Source organism: Protopterus annectens, chromosome 7.part0, assembly GCF_019279795.1.
Source record: "Protopterus annectens isolate FY-2018-M chromosome 7.part0, PAN1.0, whole genome shotgun sequence".
NCBI classification, from domain to species: Eukaryota; Metazoa; Chordata; order Ceratodontiformes; family Protopteridae; genus Protopterus; species Protopterus annectens.
In genome coordinates this window covers 1,092,805,003-1,092,822,307 of record NC_056739.1, presented here as the reverse complement: position 1 = coordinate 1,092,822,307, position 17,305 = coordinate 1,092,805,003, and the positions used below count along the sequence as shown (strand labels likewise).

Below are 17,305 nucleotides of genomic sequence, written 5' to 3'. Positions count from 1 at the left end.
TTTCATGGTAAAACTGTACCTGCAGGCATCAGATCTCACTCCACAAGGGCCACAGCTACCTCTGCAGCTGTCCTCAGAGGAGTTCCTACCAAAGATATTTTGGAAGCAGCCACTTGGAGTTCTGTGCATACCTTCTCCAAGCACTACCACCTACCATTATACTCCAAAACTAGAGCAGTCTTTGCCATTGCAGTCTTGCAGGGCATTCTGGCTCCTCCTAGTTCCACCTAGTGCCTACCACCCCTTTCTTAGCTTTGGGATTCTACCCATCTGTTATGACTGCAGCTGTATGCACGATGAACATAGTACAGTTTTGTACCTACCATAAATGTAGATGTTTGAGTGCTAATACAGCTGCAGTCCAGGTTTCCCTCCCTCCTTCCCCTCTTGGGACAGGCCTATTGGCTAACACCTCCTCATACAACCTGATTGGGGTATTCTTTTATGGTGTATTTGCTTGCAACTACTGTATTTTGATTATATTGCATTACTTTATTACACAAATTTATGTATTGCCTTCCTTCTGGGGGCACCTGACATCTGGGGCAAGAAAAACTGAAGAAAATGGTGTCTGCTGGTTCTTTTATACCCCTGGCGCACTGACGTCAGGGAAGAAGCGACGACAACCGACGCCGGACCTAGACTTTGGAATTCGGCCGACCGAGGACCTGCCTGACAGCAGGAGAACCCATCTGTTATGACTGCAGCTGTATTAGCACTCTAACATCTACATTTATGGTAGGTACAAAACTGTACTTTTTAAAGACAATGGAAGACAAAGCTAAATCTATGCAAACTGTAAAGGATTTCTTGCAAGTGCAGCCACCCAAGTTCAGTAGGCACTGGCCTACTAAGAACTGGTCCTTTCCTGTGTCCAACAGAGCCACTCAGGGCAAACCCAGGTGCGCTCCAAAGGCTCCAGATATCAATCACAGGGATCTTACAGGTCAAAGCAGTGGGGTGCCTCCACCTCCAAATCTAGAGGTAGCAAAGCACAACACTACAGTAAGCAGTCTCAATAACTTTCCTTTACCATCTCCAAGCACTTATCTTTTGGCAGTCCCCTTGGGGGGAGAACTAGCACTTCATGCTCAAAATTGGCATTTAATTACCCAGGACAAGTGGGTATTAAACATAGTATCCCAGGGATACAGATTTCATTTCCACACATTGCCAATTCCAAACGGATGGCCAGATCTACCACCAAACCAGTGGGCAGAGGCCCAGAAACAAGTCATGTCCCTCATGGATATGGGGGCTGTTCAACCAGTACCAGAAAAGGACAAGGATTTTATTCAAGGCTTTTCCTGATACCCAGAAAAGACAAATCATGGCGTCCAGTTCTGGACTTATAAATTCTGAACACATTCCTGGACATTCCAAAATACTGACTTTACAACAGCTACTGCCAATGCTAGGCAAGAATGCCTGGTTGGTAACCTCTAGACTTAAGAGGCATACCTGCATATCCCAATAAGGCAATCTTGCAGACGATACCTCCGCTTCAAAGCAGGCTTTCTGCATTACTAATTCTCTGCACTGCCCTATGGCTTATCTACTGTGCCCAGGGTCTTAAAGTGCCTGGCAGCAGTAATTGCATTCTGCAGACAAACATTTGAATTTATCCTTATCTGGACGATTATCTCATTCAGGCAGAGGACAAGGACACTCTTCTTCAACATCTGGCGTTTGTAAAAAGGGTTCTAGCATGCCTAGGGTACACCATAAATGAAAAGAAATCACAACTGGTACCCTCTCAAATAATTACATTCCTGGGTGCAAGCTTGAATACAGCTGCCCAGATGGTTACCTCACGCCAGACAAACAAATGCAATTGACAACATACTTCAAACAAATGGCAACAAAAACCCAGCTATCTGCAAGACAAATTCTGCAGGATTTGGGATTCATGGCATCCTGCATTCTACTAATTCCATATGCGAGACTGCATATGAGGAAACTTCAGTGGTACCTAAAAAGCTTATGGAGTCAACACTGTCACAGCCTGAAAACAATGAATGTTCTTCATTCCACATTGCTGCAGTCCTAACCATTGGGTAGTCCGCTGTCCAGTCGGCCCGAATACCAAAGTATATGGCTGACGTCGGTCAAGGCGCATTAGACTGATGTCAGGACGTCAGGGTACTAATGCGCATGACCGACGTCATATCCTCAGTCTTTTTTGCCGCATGGTCCGATGCAGAAGCAGTTTTGCGAGTGCAGGTTGGCGTTCTGAAATTTTCTGAAGTCGGAGTTTCAGACCGAATCAAAGTTGGCTAAGTACCCGTTGGGAACATTTTGGTTTTTCTTGCCTCAGTATTTAACCGGATGTCAGAAAAGTGAATAACTGTATTTCTTGTGGGAAACAGATACCTCATAGGGATTACCATACTTTGTGTATACCTTGTTTAGGGCCTGAGCACGGCGTTGTTGGATGCCGCTCTTGTGCTAGATTTAACAAACGCACTATTAAGAGAAGGTTAGACTGTGCCAGGTTAGTGTTTGGGAAGCGTTGTAATTATAAAATGCCGTCGGATGCTCCGGCCGCTTCGTCAAAAAGCGCAAGGACAAAACAGCGAAGCCTAGGGTTGATGAACCGGCAGTCCCAGACGTCGGTTCTTTAGAAGGCTCAGTGGAGCCAGAGGTTTTGCCAGGAGTTTCTTTGGAGTCTCAGGCAGAGACTTTACTGTTACAGGATGTGCCTTCTCAGGAGGTAGGCCAGGCTGAGGGGGCTTCTCAGGTAACTGTTCTTCCCTCTCTTCCCAAGGTAGTTAGAGCCTCTCCTTCTGTTTCCAAAACTTCTTTGAGAGGTAGGCCAAGTTTAGCTTCAGTGGGGGCTTCTCCTAGCACTTCAGGTTCTGTGCCTAAGAAACATATGCTTAAAATGGCAGAAGATTTGATTACTATGATTAGAGGTTCTATGCCCCCTCCTGATAAGAGGCCTAGGGTGGAACCTGAGTTTGAGAGTTTTGAACAGTGTTCAGAGGCTTCTGAGTCTTCTGCGGAAGACTTGCAGGAGTATCCTCCTTATTCTGATTCTGATGTGGATGATTCCACTCCTACAGCTTCTCCTCCTGAGGATTTCTCATTTTCAGAGACTCTGCATTCCATGAGGGAGCACAGAACTCCTTAGCAGATGTGTTAAGCAGACAAATCATGGATCCCCACGAGTGGAAACTGGATCTTCATGTATTTCAGACATTGACAGTGTCATGGGGAACTCCAGACATAGATCTGTTCGCTTCTCCACTAAACCACCAGCTGCCAAAGTTTTGCACAAAGGGGTTTCATCACACAGCTTGGAAAGTGGATGCTCTTTCTTTCAGTTGGAAAAATCTTCATGTGTATGCCTTTCCACCTCTGCCTCTTCTTCCAAAGGTGCTCTTAAAGGTCAGACAAGACAAGCCAAGGATGATTTTAATAGCTCCAGATTGGCCTCGGCAACACTGGTACCCACTACTAAGGAGTCTGGTAAGGAAGCCTCCATGGCCTTTACCTTTGATTCCACATCTGTTATCTCAGAAGGACGGTCACCTGCTCAATGTCAAGCTTCACTCTCTTCATCTAACAGCCTGGCATATTCTGTGTTGAAACACAGCAGGTCTCAACTTCCTCAACAAGTTTTAAATGTGATTATGGAAGCTAGAAGACCTAGTACAAGGAAAGTGTCACATGAAAAATGGAAGAGATTTTTATTTTGGAGTACAGCAAAGAATTTGGAGATTTCTGAGCCTAATTTGAGTGTGGCTCTTCAATATCTTACTGAGTTACTGGACAAAGGTTTGTCCTTCTCTTCCATTAAGATTCATGCTGCAGCAATTTCAGCTCACTATGATTGTGACCCACCTTTGTTTTCGCATCCTTTGTTCAAGCAGTTTCTTAGAGGGGCAAAGAATATAAGACCCCCGAGAGCTCCTACTCCTGCTTGGGATCTCAATTTTGTGTTGGAAAAACTTACTCTACAACCTTTTGAGCCTGCGGCTACTGCTGAATTGAAATACTTGTCATGGAAGACTGCTTTTCTGTTGGCTATTACTTCTGCAAGAAGGGTGTCTGAGTTGCAGGCCCTTATGGCAGTAGAGCCCTTTTTGATTTTCCATAAGGATAGGGTATCATTACGTACTAATCCTTCCTTTATGCCTAAGGTGGTTTCTAGTGTGGCGTTAAACCAAACTATTCATTTGCCTACTTTCTATGCAGATCCCCAAAATAGGGGGGAAAAGATTTTGCACACTTTAGATGTCCATAGGCAGTTGCGTTATTATTTAAGCAGGACTAAGGATTTCAGGCAGTCTCAGCAGTTGTTTCTTTTGCTTTGAGTTCTCAGGGCAAGCCTGTGTCTAAACAAACTATTTCTAAGTGGATTGGGTTTTGCATTTCATTTTGTTACTCCCATCATGGCAAAGAGATTCCAGCTGGGATTAGGCCTCATTCCACTAGGGCTACTGCCACTTCAACAGCATTTCTAAGGGGGGTGGCAACTAAGGATATTTTGGAGGCAGCTACTTGGAGTTCAGTGCATACTTTCTCTAAGCATTACCATCTTCCTCTCTACTCTAAATCTAGGGCTGGTTTTGCCACAGCTATTTTGCAAGGCATGTTGACAGCTCCTGCTTCCTTATGATTTGCCAGCCTCCCTTACCTCTGCTTTGGGATTCTACCCAATGGTTAGGACTGCAGCAATGTGGAATGAAGAACATAGTACAGTTTTGTACCTACCATAAATGTAGATGTTCGAGGATCCACATTGCTGCAGTCCAATTTACCCTCCCTCCTTCCCCTCTGTGTTTAGGGGTGGTGGCGTGTGCTAGTATATATATATATATATTCTTGTGCATTTGTATATATTGTATATATGTTTGGTGCAGGGTTTTTTGGTGTTTTGGTTTGGGCTTTGTCTTTTTAGGGTCTTCTGACATCTGGGGCAAGAAAAGACTGAGGATATGACGTCGGTCATGCGCATTAGTACCCTGACGTCCTGACATCAGTCTAATGCGCCTTGACCGACGTCAGCCATATACTTTGGTATTCGGGCCGACTGGACAGCGGACTACCCAATGGTTAGGACTGCAGCAATGTGGATCCTCGAACATCTACATTTATGGTAGGTACAAAACTGTACTTTCCTCTCATTCCCTGCCTGCAACAGGAGTTTCTTTGGTGGGCAGAGACATGTCACCAAAACAAGGGACTGTCATTTATTCTACCCCCTGCCACCCAAACCCTAACTACAGACGCATCAGACTATGCTTGGGGGGCCCACCTGGCAGGGAGATGCATTCAGGGCAATTGGAGCCCAAACCAAATACATCTACATATCAACCAGAAAGAAATGCTAGCTGTTCAGATTGCTCTGACAGCCTTCAAGGATTTCATCCAGGACAACTACTGATAAAGACGGACAACACCACAGTTATGTGGTACATAAACAAGCAGGGGGGTACCCACTCCTACCCCCTTTGCAGACTAGCCATGGCCTTGAGGAACACATCCGTAACTTACCAAATACATCTTTAAGCTCAGTTCCCGCCAGGAAAACAAAATACTCTGGCAGACGACCTAAGCAGAAATCTTGTGGACACGCACAAATGGAAACTGGATCCACAAATCTTCAGCATGTTAACAAAAATGGGGAAGCCCAGACATAGATCTATTTGCCTCTCCCCAAAACTATCAGTTGGACAAATTCTGCACGAGCTCATCACAAAAAAGCATGGAAAGTGGATGCTCTATCCTTCAGCTGGAAAAACCTATCAGTCTATGCCTTTCCGCCTCTACTCTCCAAGAAAAACCAAAAATAATTCTAATTGCTCCGGACTGGCCTCGCCAATACTGGCACCCGCTTCTAAGGAATATGTCGCACCTTCCTCCGTGGTACTTGCCTCAAACACCTCACCTATTCTCAGCAGAACTGTCAAATTCTGCACACTCGGCTCCAAACTCTGAATCTTGCAGCATGGCTACTAATTTTACTAACCACATCTCTCAGTAAACCTGTGATGGATGTCATTTTGGAAGCCAGAAGGCCTAGTACTCGAAAATATTATGCTGATAAATGAAAAAGATTCTGTGCTTGGAACCAAGCACAAGGAATAGATACACCAAAGCCCAATATTCCTCAGATTTTACAATACTTAACTGATATGCTTGACAAGGGCCTATTTTTTTTTCTTCAATAAAAATCCACGCCTCTGCCATCTCGGCTCATTACAACACAGAGCCTCCCCTCTTTTCTCATCCCCTGCTAAAACAGTACCTGAGAGGGGCCAAAAATTTAAGGCCTCCCAGGAGAGTGCCAACTCCTGCATGGGACCTCAGTTTTGTGCTGGAACCTCCTTTTGAACCGGCAGCTACTGCGGATATAAAATTTCTTTCTTGGAAGACAGCTTTTCTTTTGGCAGTCACTTCAGCTAGAAGGGTTTCAGAACTACAGTCTCTCATAGTAGTGGAGCCTTTCATTATTTTTTACCCGGACAGGGTGGCCCACAAGACCAGTCCTTTTATGCCTAAGGTGGTATCCAGTGTGGCTCTTAACCAGACCATTCACCTGCCAAATTTCTTCCCAAATCCGCAGAACAAGGGAAACGGATTCTGCATTCACTGGATGTACACAGACAGCTAAGATTTTACTCAAACAGGACAAAGTCTCTAAGAAAGTCTTGGCAACTACTGGTGGCACTTGCTGCAGAATCAGAGGGGAAGGCTATATCAAAGCAGACTATTTCTAAATGGATAGGCCATTGCATTCATTTCTGCTACTTGCACCATGGTAAACCTGTGCCCAAGAGGATCAGATCCCATTCCACCAGGGCTGCCTCTACCTCAGCAGCCTTTCTCAGAGGGGTCCCTACCAGAGACATTCTAGAAGCTGCTACTTGGAGCTCAGTTCATATATTCACAAAGCATCATCATTTCTCTCTCTTCTCTAATTCCAGGGCAGGCTTTGCCACTGCAGTCCTGCAAGGCCTTATAGCTGCTCCTAATGCTGTTTAGCTCCATCCTCCCATCCATAGGTTCATAGGTTTATAGGTTGGTACTAGGCTATCGGCCCTAGGGCCTATGCAAGCCTAGCCATAACAATTCCCTGGATATTTCTTCCCACAATATTTACTTCTCCAGGCCCCTGTCTAGCAGGGCGGCTGACAAGATCCCCAGGGTGAATTTCCCATCTCCCATCCAATCATCAAGGTTCCTTTTGAAGAGGGCCAAAGAGGCGCTCTGCTTGATATGTATGGGCAGTCTATTCCAGAGTATGGGAAGTGTCTGGGTCAGGAACTTATCCCTCCAGCATGTTTTGTTCATTGTGATGACAAGGTTTAGATCCCTGGAGCGTGTGGCTCTGTGGGATTGGGATTTCTTTAAGTGGAGCATGTCCAACAGCTCAGGGTTTGACATGGCCTTGTATGTGAAACCATAGCTTTGGGATTTTACCCAAATGTAATGACTGTAACAGTGAAACACGAACATAGTACAGTTGTGTACACTTACCATAAATGTAGATGTTCGAGTGTATTCACTGTTGCAGTCCGGATTACCCACCCGCCAGCCCTTTTATTTCTAAAGTGCATTTCATATATATATATATATATATATATATATATATATATATGATGTATTTTTTTTTTTTTTTGCTCCCCATTTGGGGGCACCTGACATCTGGGGCAAGAAAAACTGATTAAAATGGCATTGGCTGCATGTTTTATACCCCTGACGACCTGACGTCGTGGAATAGGAGACCGCAACCGACGCAGGACCCAAGACTTTATTCAGTCCGACTGAGGGCAACCTGCCAGCAGATTACTGAAATAATGACTGCAACTAACATCTACATTTATGGTAAGTGTACACAACTGTACTTTTTCTTCCTTTATTCTGTGGGGTGTTAGGCAGGCAGTTTCCTAAACAAACTTTGTCCAGATGTCTGTATTGATGCATTATGTAAATACTCTTTGTTTTGAAAATGAATATTACTGATCTGGTATTTTTCCTGTGGATAAGGATTTATACTGCAGCAGAGATTCCCACAATGAATGTAATACAGATATGTGAATGACTCACCATAACAAGTCACTGCTGCAGTACCAATTTCTTTTCTTTGGCCTTTTTTGGATCTGCATGCGCCTTTCAAACGGTGCTACAGGGAATGGATACCGTGTGGTCTACCCTAGTATCTTTAAGATTTAGTTGTGTTTGTATAACTAGCCAAGTTTTCAAGCTCTGTGGAGGGGATTTCTGTGCATGATGTTAGGGAGCAACTGTCTGTACTGGACCCTTTAAATGCTAGGAGCACATAACTCCGAACCAAATGAGCAAGTAGGGGTAAGGCAGCTTTAGTTATTTCTATTTACCAAAAAAGAACTACAAGGTAGTGCTAGCAGCTCCTTCTTTATAAGCCATGTGTCAGACTGATGCCAGGAACAGAAGAGGAACTTGGTTCATTGGAGATGTCTAGAAGCATGGATAGTCTGCTTTAGTCTTTCTCTCATGGATAAAGATTCCTGTTTCAGCAATGATCTGTGTACTCAATCTTCTACGGTGAATAGTATGTTCATATAACTTTTTTTTTTTTTTTCTTTCTAGCCTCTGGATTCACTTTTTCCGTTTTTAGTTCATGCAAGGACGTCACTTGATAACACCTCTTAATGCACCCGGTCAGCTCTTTTATTTCTTTGGGATGGGAGTTTGGTATTTCTAGTCTTTCCTGATGGACTCCCAGGTGGCCTTCTCTTCCCCAGAAAGAGTTGGGTGATAGGGAGTGGGCAAGTTGATGGCCCTGTAGGGTAGCCTAGTTTCTCCCCCAAAGAACACCCTCCTCTCATTTCAGGAAGCACCCTCCATGCTCCACTCTTGTCTTCCAGTAACATTTGCCTCGCCACACACCAGTTCCTCTTTACTAACAATTTGAGTGCACTGGGATGCTGTGGTCACAGTAGGCTCAGACTCCACGTTTTGTAATACTTGGCACTTCTTCCAGGGTTTCATATTTATGGCAAATCAAAGCCCGCTGCCTCCCATGTGAACCTCTTTCAGCACCCAAGGGTGCTAATCAGAGTCTGGGTACTTGCAACATAGTCAGGGCTTTATCCCTGTACACCAGGGAGCTGGCCTGCGGATTCACTTCTTAGTAAGAAAAGTAATGCTGGTTTATTTCCCATTTGGGAAGTACTGAACTGTTAGTGAAAAGTGCACCACTAGATGTTGCTGGTTTTCGGGCCTCGGTGCTTGAAAAGTAATGTTTTACTATTTTTCAGGATGAGGAAGAAGATCTCAATGATGGTGAAGTAGATGAAGAAGATGAAGAAGAAGAAGAATTGGGTACGTTTGAACTTGAAATATTTTTGAAAGGATTGCTCAGATTTGATAAAAATTTACATAGCCAGATGTGGTATTCTAGTGGTGTAAATATTTTGCATGTCTCCTTTTTTCAAAATGTGCATATTTATGAGCATTCACAGAAAAAGAAGTGATTTAGCTTAGGATCTTTTTCTCGTGTGGTGTGCAGTGTAACAAATGGAGAGGATCAAGACAAGATATTCTGATGCGGCTGTGATTACTAGCATCCCATCACTTTATGGCTGGCAGAATGAGTCTTCCCCTCTTCCTTTACCAAACAACTTGTTTAGAATGAGTCCTTTATTTTTCACTACCCATTTTGGCAGCCTCTCTCATGTATTCACCACCCTTTCTGCTGCTGATCAATTCCTTGTGTCAAGATTTAGATTTAAATTAGTTTTCTTTATTAGTTAGTGAACCCTCCTTGTTCCATCGTCTTCCTTTTTGAACTCTGCTACTTTCCATGTCTCTCTGTTCATTGTAAGGATCATTTGCTGTAGCCCTTTCATTGTACACAACACATCTTCTCCAAAAGAGCACAGGTCTACTGTGTAGGCTTTAAGCAGTTGGGCATCCTCAGAGTGGCCTTGGGTTTACCTGTTCTCATGAAAAGAACATCAGTCAGAAACGTGTATGCTAAGGGAGATGACCACTTCGTATTTTTGCTGCAAGAAGTGAATGGTTGAACTGTCATTGTTCATTGGGACACGCTATTGTCAGACAGAACATTGAGTAATATGCATCCTGATTTTCATTGTAGCATTTATTGTTGCAGCCATTGCATTTGGGATATCCTTTGTGCAGGTAGCCCATGACTGGCTCAACATCCAGAGATTTACCCTGCAAAAGGCTTCCTCCTTTGCCATCCCACCAAAGTCACAGTTGCATTTGTGATGTAAATGGTGCATCACCCAATGCCATCTTTAGAATTTTTCTTGCCATACAGTGTGCTTAGCTGCATTTCATGCAGAGCTCACTCTGTCAATCTACTGGCCTCCAGTAGCCAGAAAAGTACCCCCATAGGGGATTTTTTTGATGGTCTTCGTGTTTCACTGTTGCAGTCATCACATTTGGGTTATCTGCTTGCAGTAGCCCTCAGTCGGGCTGATTGTCAAAGTCTTGGGTCCTGCATCGGATGCTGTCTCATCTTCCATGAGGTCAGGTAGTCAGGGGTATAAAGCATGCAAGCGACGCCATTACATCAGTTTTTCTTGCCGTGTGGTTCCCAAAGCAGAAGCAGTTCCAAAGTGCTGGATGGCAGACTCCTGAAATTTTTGTTTTCGAGTTTCAAAACCGAAGTCTTCAACTAAGCCAAGTACCCCGTTGGGGAACCTTTTTCTTGCTCTAAACCGATGTCAGTAAAAGTTAACAATTGTATTTCTTGTGGAAAGCAAATACCTCATAAAGATTTTCATTCGTACAGCATTCCTTGCCTAGGCCCAGACCACGACGTACCTCACTGTCGGTTTTGTGCCTTATTCAAACCTCGAACTATTCATCGGTTTATTTACACTTCTAAATATTTTGATGCTCTGTTCAAATGTCCAGAAATGGCTTCGGTAAGCCACCCGACATTCCAAAAAATGCAAAGATAAAGTCAGACAGACTGCATAGGTCCAAAGCTGCCGATGACCCTTCTAAGCTAGTCACCAGTTCGCCGGTACTCAGTGAGATGCTTTTGCAGCCCCTGATACCAGGTACTTCAGATTCGCAGGCCTCTACTGATACCCATTCGGAGTCCTGTATGCTGCGAGATGCTTCTTCAGCTGTGGAACCTGCGGATGTCTCTACCTTGGATGGGTTCAGAGCTGCTGTGCAGACACCGGCTTCTGAGAGTGTATTCAGGCCTACTGACCTGCATATTAAACCGATGCCGTCTTCTTCCTCAATGCCTAAAACTCGATCCATGCCTAGAAAACCGACGCCCAGACCACATGGTCAGGCCCCTATGCCTAAAAAACAAATTATAAGAATGGCTGAAGACCTTATTACTCTACTCGGGGGAAGCCACCCTTCCCCCTCTAAGTGACCTAGGACTGATTTTTCTTCTGATTCTTCTGATCAGGACTCTGAAATTTCTCTTTCCTCTGATGACCAGGATTTACCCTTATCTACCTATGAGGATTCTGATGCAGAGGACTCCATTCCCTCTGCTTCCCCTCCAGAGGATTTCTCTTTTGGTGAAACCTTGCATACTCTTAGGGAGCATTTTTGCTGGGAGAGCCAAGATTACTCTGACTCCAAAAAGAGGCTTAGGGATTTCTTACTCCTGCCCCAACACAGGCCTTTGCCCATCCCCTCCTGTACTGGACATAGTTGATGATGCCTTCTCTGAGTCTAGCCTGGCCTCTGACTCTTTACCTCCTGCTCCCAGAAAACCTGATAGATATTACAGGGTTCCTGCCTCTCACTCGTTCCTCTTTAAAAATCCTACTGCGGATCCTGAGACTATTTCACACAGACCCAAGGGCATTAAGGCTACTATTGCCAAAAATCCTACCCCCTCTGATAGAGATTCCAGGGCACTGGATAGATTGGGTAAGATGGTATACACTTCTGCAACCTTGGCCATTAGGATCTTAAACTGCCAGTTTCATATGTTAAAGTATCAGCCGCATATTATTGGATTGCTTAAACAGAAAATGGTGTTGATTTCTGACTGCTGAAAATAAAGATTTACGGGATTTAATGCATTCTGCTGAACAAGTTGGAAAACATACTTTGCTATGTGGTTTTGATTCATTAGAGGCATCTTGCAAGGCTGCTGTCACTGGGTCTGTACTTAGAAGGCATGCTTGGCTTAAGGAGCAGTCTTTGCCAGATCATGTTAAAACTAAATTGCTGGATGCTCCCTTAAACCAAGACCGCCTGTTTGGCAACAAAGCAGTAGTAGTACTTAAAAAGGTGGAGGAAAAAGCTAAATCTATGCAAACTGTTAATGATTTCCTGCAAGTACAGCCTCCCAGATTTAGTAGGCATTGGCCGTCTAAGAATTGGTGCTTTCCTGCCTCTTCCAGGCCTTCATTCTAAACCCTGAACCAGCAGAACACCCAGGCTTCAGTCCCAAGGTATTCACAGGACTAAACAGTGGGGGGCTCCCACTTCCAAAACAGGAAGTAGTAAGACTCCTCCTTATGGTAAACTGTCTCAATGACTTAACTTTAAACATTCCAGGCCCTGCACAACTGACTGTTCCTTTAGGGGGAAAGATTGCCCTGCAGGCAAATAATTGGGAGTTCATTACCCAGGACAAATGGGTTTTAAATATAGTTTCCCAAGGATACAGATTCCACTTCCACTCCTTACCAACCTCAAACGTTTGGCCAGACCCTATCCCCAAATCGGTGGGCAGAGGCTCAAAAGCAAGTTCTCTCTCTTTTAAGCATCAGGGCTATTCAACCCGTTCCAGAAGAAGAAGAATGGGCACAAGGTTTCTACTCAAGACTTTTTCTGGTAGCCAGTAAAGACAATTCCTGGCGTCCTATCCTGGATCTGTCTATACTAAACATATTTTTGGTGATCCCAAAATTCAAGATGCTAACTCTTCATCAGTTGCTTCCTATGCTAGGCAAAGATGCCTGGTTGGCAACACTGGATTTAAAGGAAGCCTACCTGCACATCCCAATAAGGGAATCTAGCAGAAGATACCTACGCTTCAAAGCAGGCTACATGCACTATTAGTTATCTGCACTGCCCTTTGGATTATGTACTGCACCCAGGGTATTCGCAAAGTGCCTAGCTCCAGTCATTGCATTTTGCAGGCTAAGAAATATTCAGATATACCCATACCTGGACGATTGTCTAATTCAGGCAGAAAGCCAGGACATACTATTAAATCATCTGGCATTTGTAAGGAAATTAACTTCTCTGGGTTACACCATAAACTAAAAGAAATCGCATCTTGTACCCTGCCAACAAATTGTATTCCTGGGAGCAAGCTTGAATACAACTTCCCAGATGAACCTACCTTACGCCAGAGAAACAAGTTCATTTGACAGCCTACTTCAAACTACTGGCCACAAAGACCCAGATATCTGCAAGAGAAATACTGCAAGCCCTGGGATTCATGGCCTCCTGCATTCTACTAATTCCATATGCAAGACGGCATATGAGGAAACTCCAATGGTATCTAAAAAGCCTATGGTGTCAACATACTTGGGATCTAGAATCAGTGATTCCTATCAAGTCTATAGATAGAGTTCCTTTGGTGGGCAGAGGCCTGCCACCAAAACAAGGGACTGCCATTCACTCTACCCCCTGCTGCCCAAACCCTAACAGATGCATCAGACTATGCATGGGGGGCTCACTTGGCAGGGAAGTGGAACCCAAGTCAAGTGCACCGGCATATCAATCAAAAAGAAATGTTAGCTGCACAGAATGCTCTGACAGCCTTCAAGGACCACATTCTTCCAGGACAATTATTGGTAAAGACTGGCAACACCACTGGTATGTGGTACATAAACAAGCAGGGAGGGACCCACTCATATCCTCTCTGCAGATTAGCCATGGCTCTGTGGAACACAGCCTTGAGCTACCAAGTGCACCTACAGGCTCAATTCCTGCCAGGAAAGCTAAGTACACTGGCAGATGACCTAAGCAGAAATCTCGACCCACACGAGTGGAAACTGGAACCAAAGATGTTCAACATATTGAGAAACAAATGGGGGACCCCAGAGATGGACCCTGTTTGCCTCCCCCCAGAACTACCAATTGGACAAATTCTGCACAAGGACTCCCCACAAACAAACTTGGAAAGTGGATGCCCTGTCCTTCACCTGGTTTAGTTTATGCCTTCCCCCCTCTGCCTCTCCTCTCCAAGGTACTACTAAAGATCCAACAAGACAAACCAAGGACAATACTGATTGCACTAGACTGGCCACGCCAACACTGGTGTACCCCCTCTTGCGCAGTGTGTCACTGCTGGCACCATGGCACCTGCCTCAGAACCCTGCTCTGCTGTCCCAGCAGGAGGGACAGATTCTGCACCCACAGCTTCAAACCCTGAACTTGGCAGCCTTGCTTAATTACCTGATCTGTCCATTACCATCCCTCAGTTAGCAAGTGATGGATGTCATTTTGGAGGCAAGGAGGTCTAGTACTAGAAAATCCTATGCTGAAAAATGGAAAAGATTCTGTTCCTGGAGCCAAACCCAGGGGATGGGCACAGCAGCACCCAATTTACCTCAGATTCTTCAATACTCAACTGAAATGCTTCACAAGGGCCTTCCCTTTTCCTCCATCAAAATTCATGCTTCAGCCATTTCAGCTCATTACAATACAGAACGCACCCCTCTTCTCTCATCCACTGCTGAAGCAGTTCCTCAGAGGGGCCAAAAACTTTAAGGCCACCCAGGAGAGCCCCTACTCCAGCCTGGGACCTTAACATTGTACTGGAAAAGCTCACTTTACTTCCCATTGAGCCAGCTGCAAATGCAGAATTGAAATTCCTTTCTTGGAAAACAGCCTTCCTTCTAGCCATCACTTCAACAAGAAGGGTGTCTGAATTACAGGCTCTCATGGCAGTGGAGCCTTTCATCATTTTTCATACGGACAGGCTGTCCCTCAGGGCCAATCCCTCCTTCATGCCCAAGGTGGTATCCGGTGTGGCCCTTAATCAGTCCATTCATTTGCCAGCCTTCTTTTCTAATCCACAGAGCAAAGGAGAATGAATACTGCACTTCTTGGACGTGCACAGACAACTTAGATTTTACTTGGACAGGACTAAACCTCTCAGGAAATCTAAACAGCTGCTGGTTGCATTTGTTGTAGGGACAGAGGGGAAGGCCATTTCAAAGCAAACTATTTCTAAGTGGATAGGCCACTGCATTCATTTCTGCTATAAGCACCATGGAAAACCTTCCCCACAGGGGATAAGATCACATTCAACCAGGGCTGCATCTACCTCTACAGCCTTTCTCAGAGGGACATCCTAGAAGCTGCCACCTGGTGTTCTGTACATACTTTCACCAAGCATTACCACTAGCCCATTTTTTTAAATCCAGAGCTGGCTTTGCCACTGCAGTCTTGCAGGGCCTTATAGCTGGTCCTAATGCTATCTAATTGCCTCCTCCCATCCTTAGCTTTGGAAATCTACCCAAATGTGATGACTGCAACAGTGAAACATGAAGAACACAGTACAGTTGTGTACTCTTACCATAAATGTAGATGTTAGAGTGTATTCACTGTTGCAGTCCTGGTTACCCTCCCTCCAGCCCCCTGACTTCTATTGACTGTACCTCTATTCTTTGCTATGCGTAAAGCTTTTTGGTGTATTTGCTTTTTTGTTGGAGGTGTAACCTTGTATATAATTGCATCCCATTATGGGGGCATCTGACATCTGGGGCAAAAAAACTGATGTAATGGCATTGGCTGCATGCTTTATACCCCTGACTACCTGACGTCATGGAAGATGAGACGGCATCTGACGTAGGACCCAAGACATTGATAACAGGCCGACTGAGGGCTATTGCAAGCAGAAAACCCAAATGTAATGACTGTAACAGTGAATACACGCTAACATCTACATTTATGGTAAGTGTACACAACTGTACTTTATCTGATTACGTGCTTGATTGGCTCATGTCTAAAAAAAAAATCCACTACTGATGAGTGTTTTGTTAAAGTTAATTGTATACAAATTCTTCACAAGGGTTTCCATGCTAGATTTTATCGTATTCAACCCAGAGCATGGTGTCTATTCTTATCCACGTTGTGCTTCTTTCACCCTCAGAACAGACTGCAGATGTCTCTCTCTCTCTCTCTCTCTCTCTCTCTCTCCATTAGTTTGCATTCAAAATTGTAATATACCTCTGCTACCCTGTCCTTCAAAGCCTCAAACGGCCAGTCTCACATTTACTTACAGCAGTCCCTGTTGGTGAAAATAAGCGATACGGCTGAGGGGATTTGAAGGTTAGGATCTGAGGCAAGAGGGGATGGACCTATGTGACTTGTCTTTCCAGGTCATCAAGCACCTATATGAAATGTGGTTGTGATGCTGTGAATACATTATGCAGGGCAGCAGCTTGCAGGGTCTGTAGTATGGAAGCATGCATGACTGGGTGCCCCTCCCTGCCGGAAAATATTGAGATGCTTCATGCCCCACTGAACAGGGACCTCCTGTTTGGACCCCTTGATCGGGAAATCTACAAAATAGGTTGAAGAAGGAAAGTGTTCAGTTTGTAAGGCAGCGTTTTCAGACCCAGATTCCTATGTACAGCATGAATTTCCCAGCAAGGATTTTGCTTTCTCACCCTAAACCGGGATAGTGCTAGATCTGACTAAGAGAAGATGGGGGAAGCTAAAAAAAAAAAAAAAAAAAAAAAAAAAGGGCAGGCTAGACACAAAGACGACCCTGAGAGTCTTTATGGCCAAAATAGCCAGAGAAGTCAGCCATGACTTAGGCTGCCCCAACCCAGTACTTTATCCCCCACCACCTCTTGATTACCCTTCAGTAAAAAAGGCTCATGTCCTTTACAAGAAATTTGGAGAAGTCACGCAACACCAGTTGGTGGTGTGTGTTTTAAAATGCAAATTGCATTTTTACGACTTGATAAAAATACATTCCACTGGTTTCTAGGGTCCTGTTGACCTTTATTTCTGAAGTTCTTCCTCCCTTGGGGGCGGAAGAACAAAGCTTTTACGCAGTTTCTTAAAGAAAGTGTGTCCATTGCGTGCATCCTAAACCTGTCCCAGATGAGTATATTCCTTAGTGTTATAACATTTTAAATGCTTATCCTTCAAAGTGTTGCCAGTGCTTCCTCCACAGCTCTCATAATCACTCTAGGACTGAAGGATGCCTATCTCTGTATCCTCATTGTCAGAAAGTACAGAAAATTCCTATGATTTGTAGTAGGGGGAGATCATTTTTTGTTCACCTTCCTACCATTTGGCTTTTGTCTACTGCTTTGACTCTTGTACACATGATCTCCAGTAGTTGCATATTGCAGGAGGATGTATGCACCTGGATAACTGC

At 44.5% G+C, this 17,305-nt stretch overlaps 1 protein-coding gene across 2 annotated transcripts in view; it reads left to right on the top strand.

Moving 5' to 3' along the window:
- Window positions 1-9,482, top strand: part of ANP32A (acidic nuclear phosphoprotein 32 family member A) — a 689,281-nt gene extending 679,799 nt beyond the window's left edge. The window contains exon 6 of one of the 2 annotated variants that reach the window (XM_044077675.1): window positions 9,252-9,482. In XM_044077675.1, coding sequence (XP_043933610.1) covers window positions 9,252-9,467 — 216 coding nt within the window. In that variant the 3' untranslated portion in view covers window positions 9,468-9,482. The remainder of the gene's footprint in view (window positions 1-9,251) is intronic. The other variant, XM_044077674.1, reaches the window with a different exon arrangement.
- The last annotated feature ends 7,823 nt before the right edge of the window (window positions 9,483-17,305 follow it).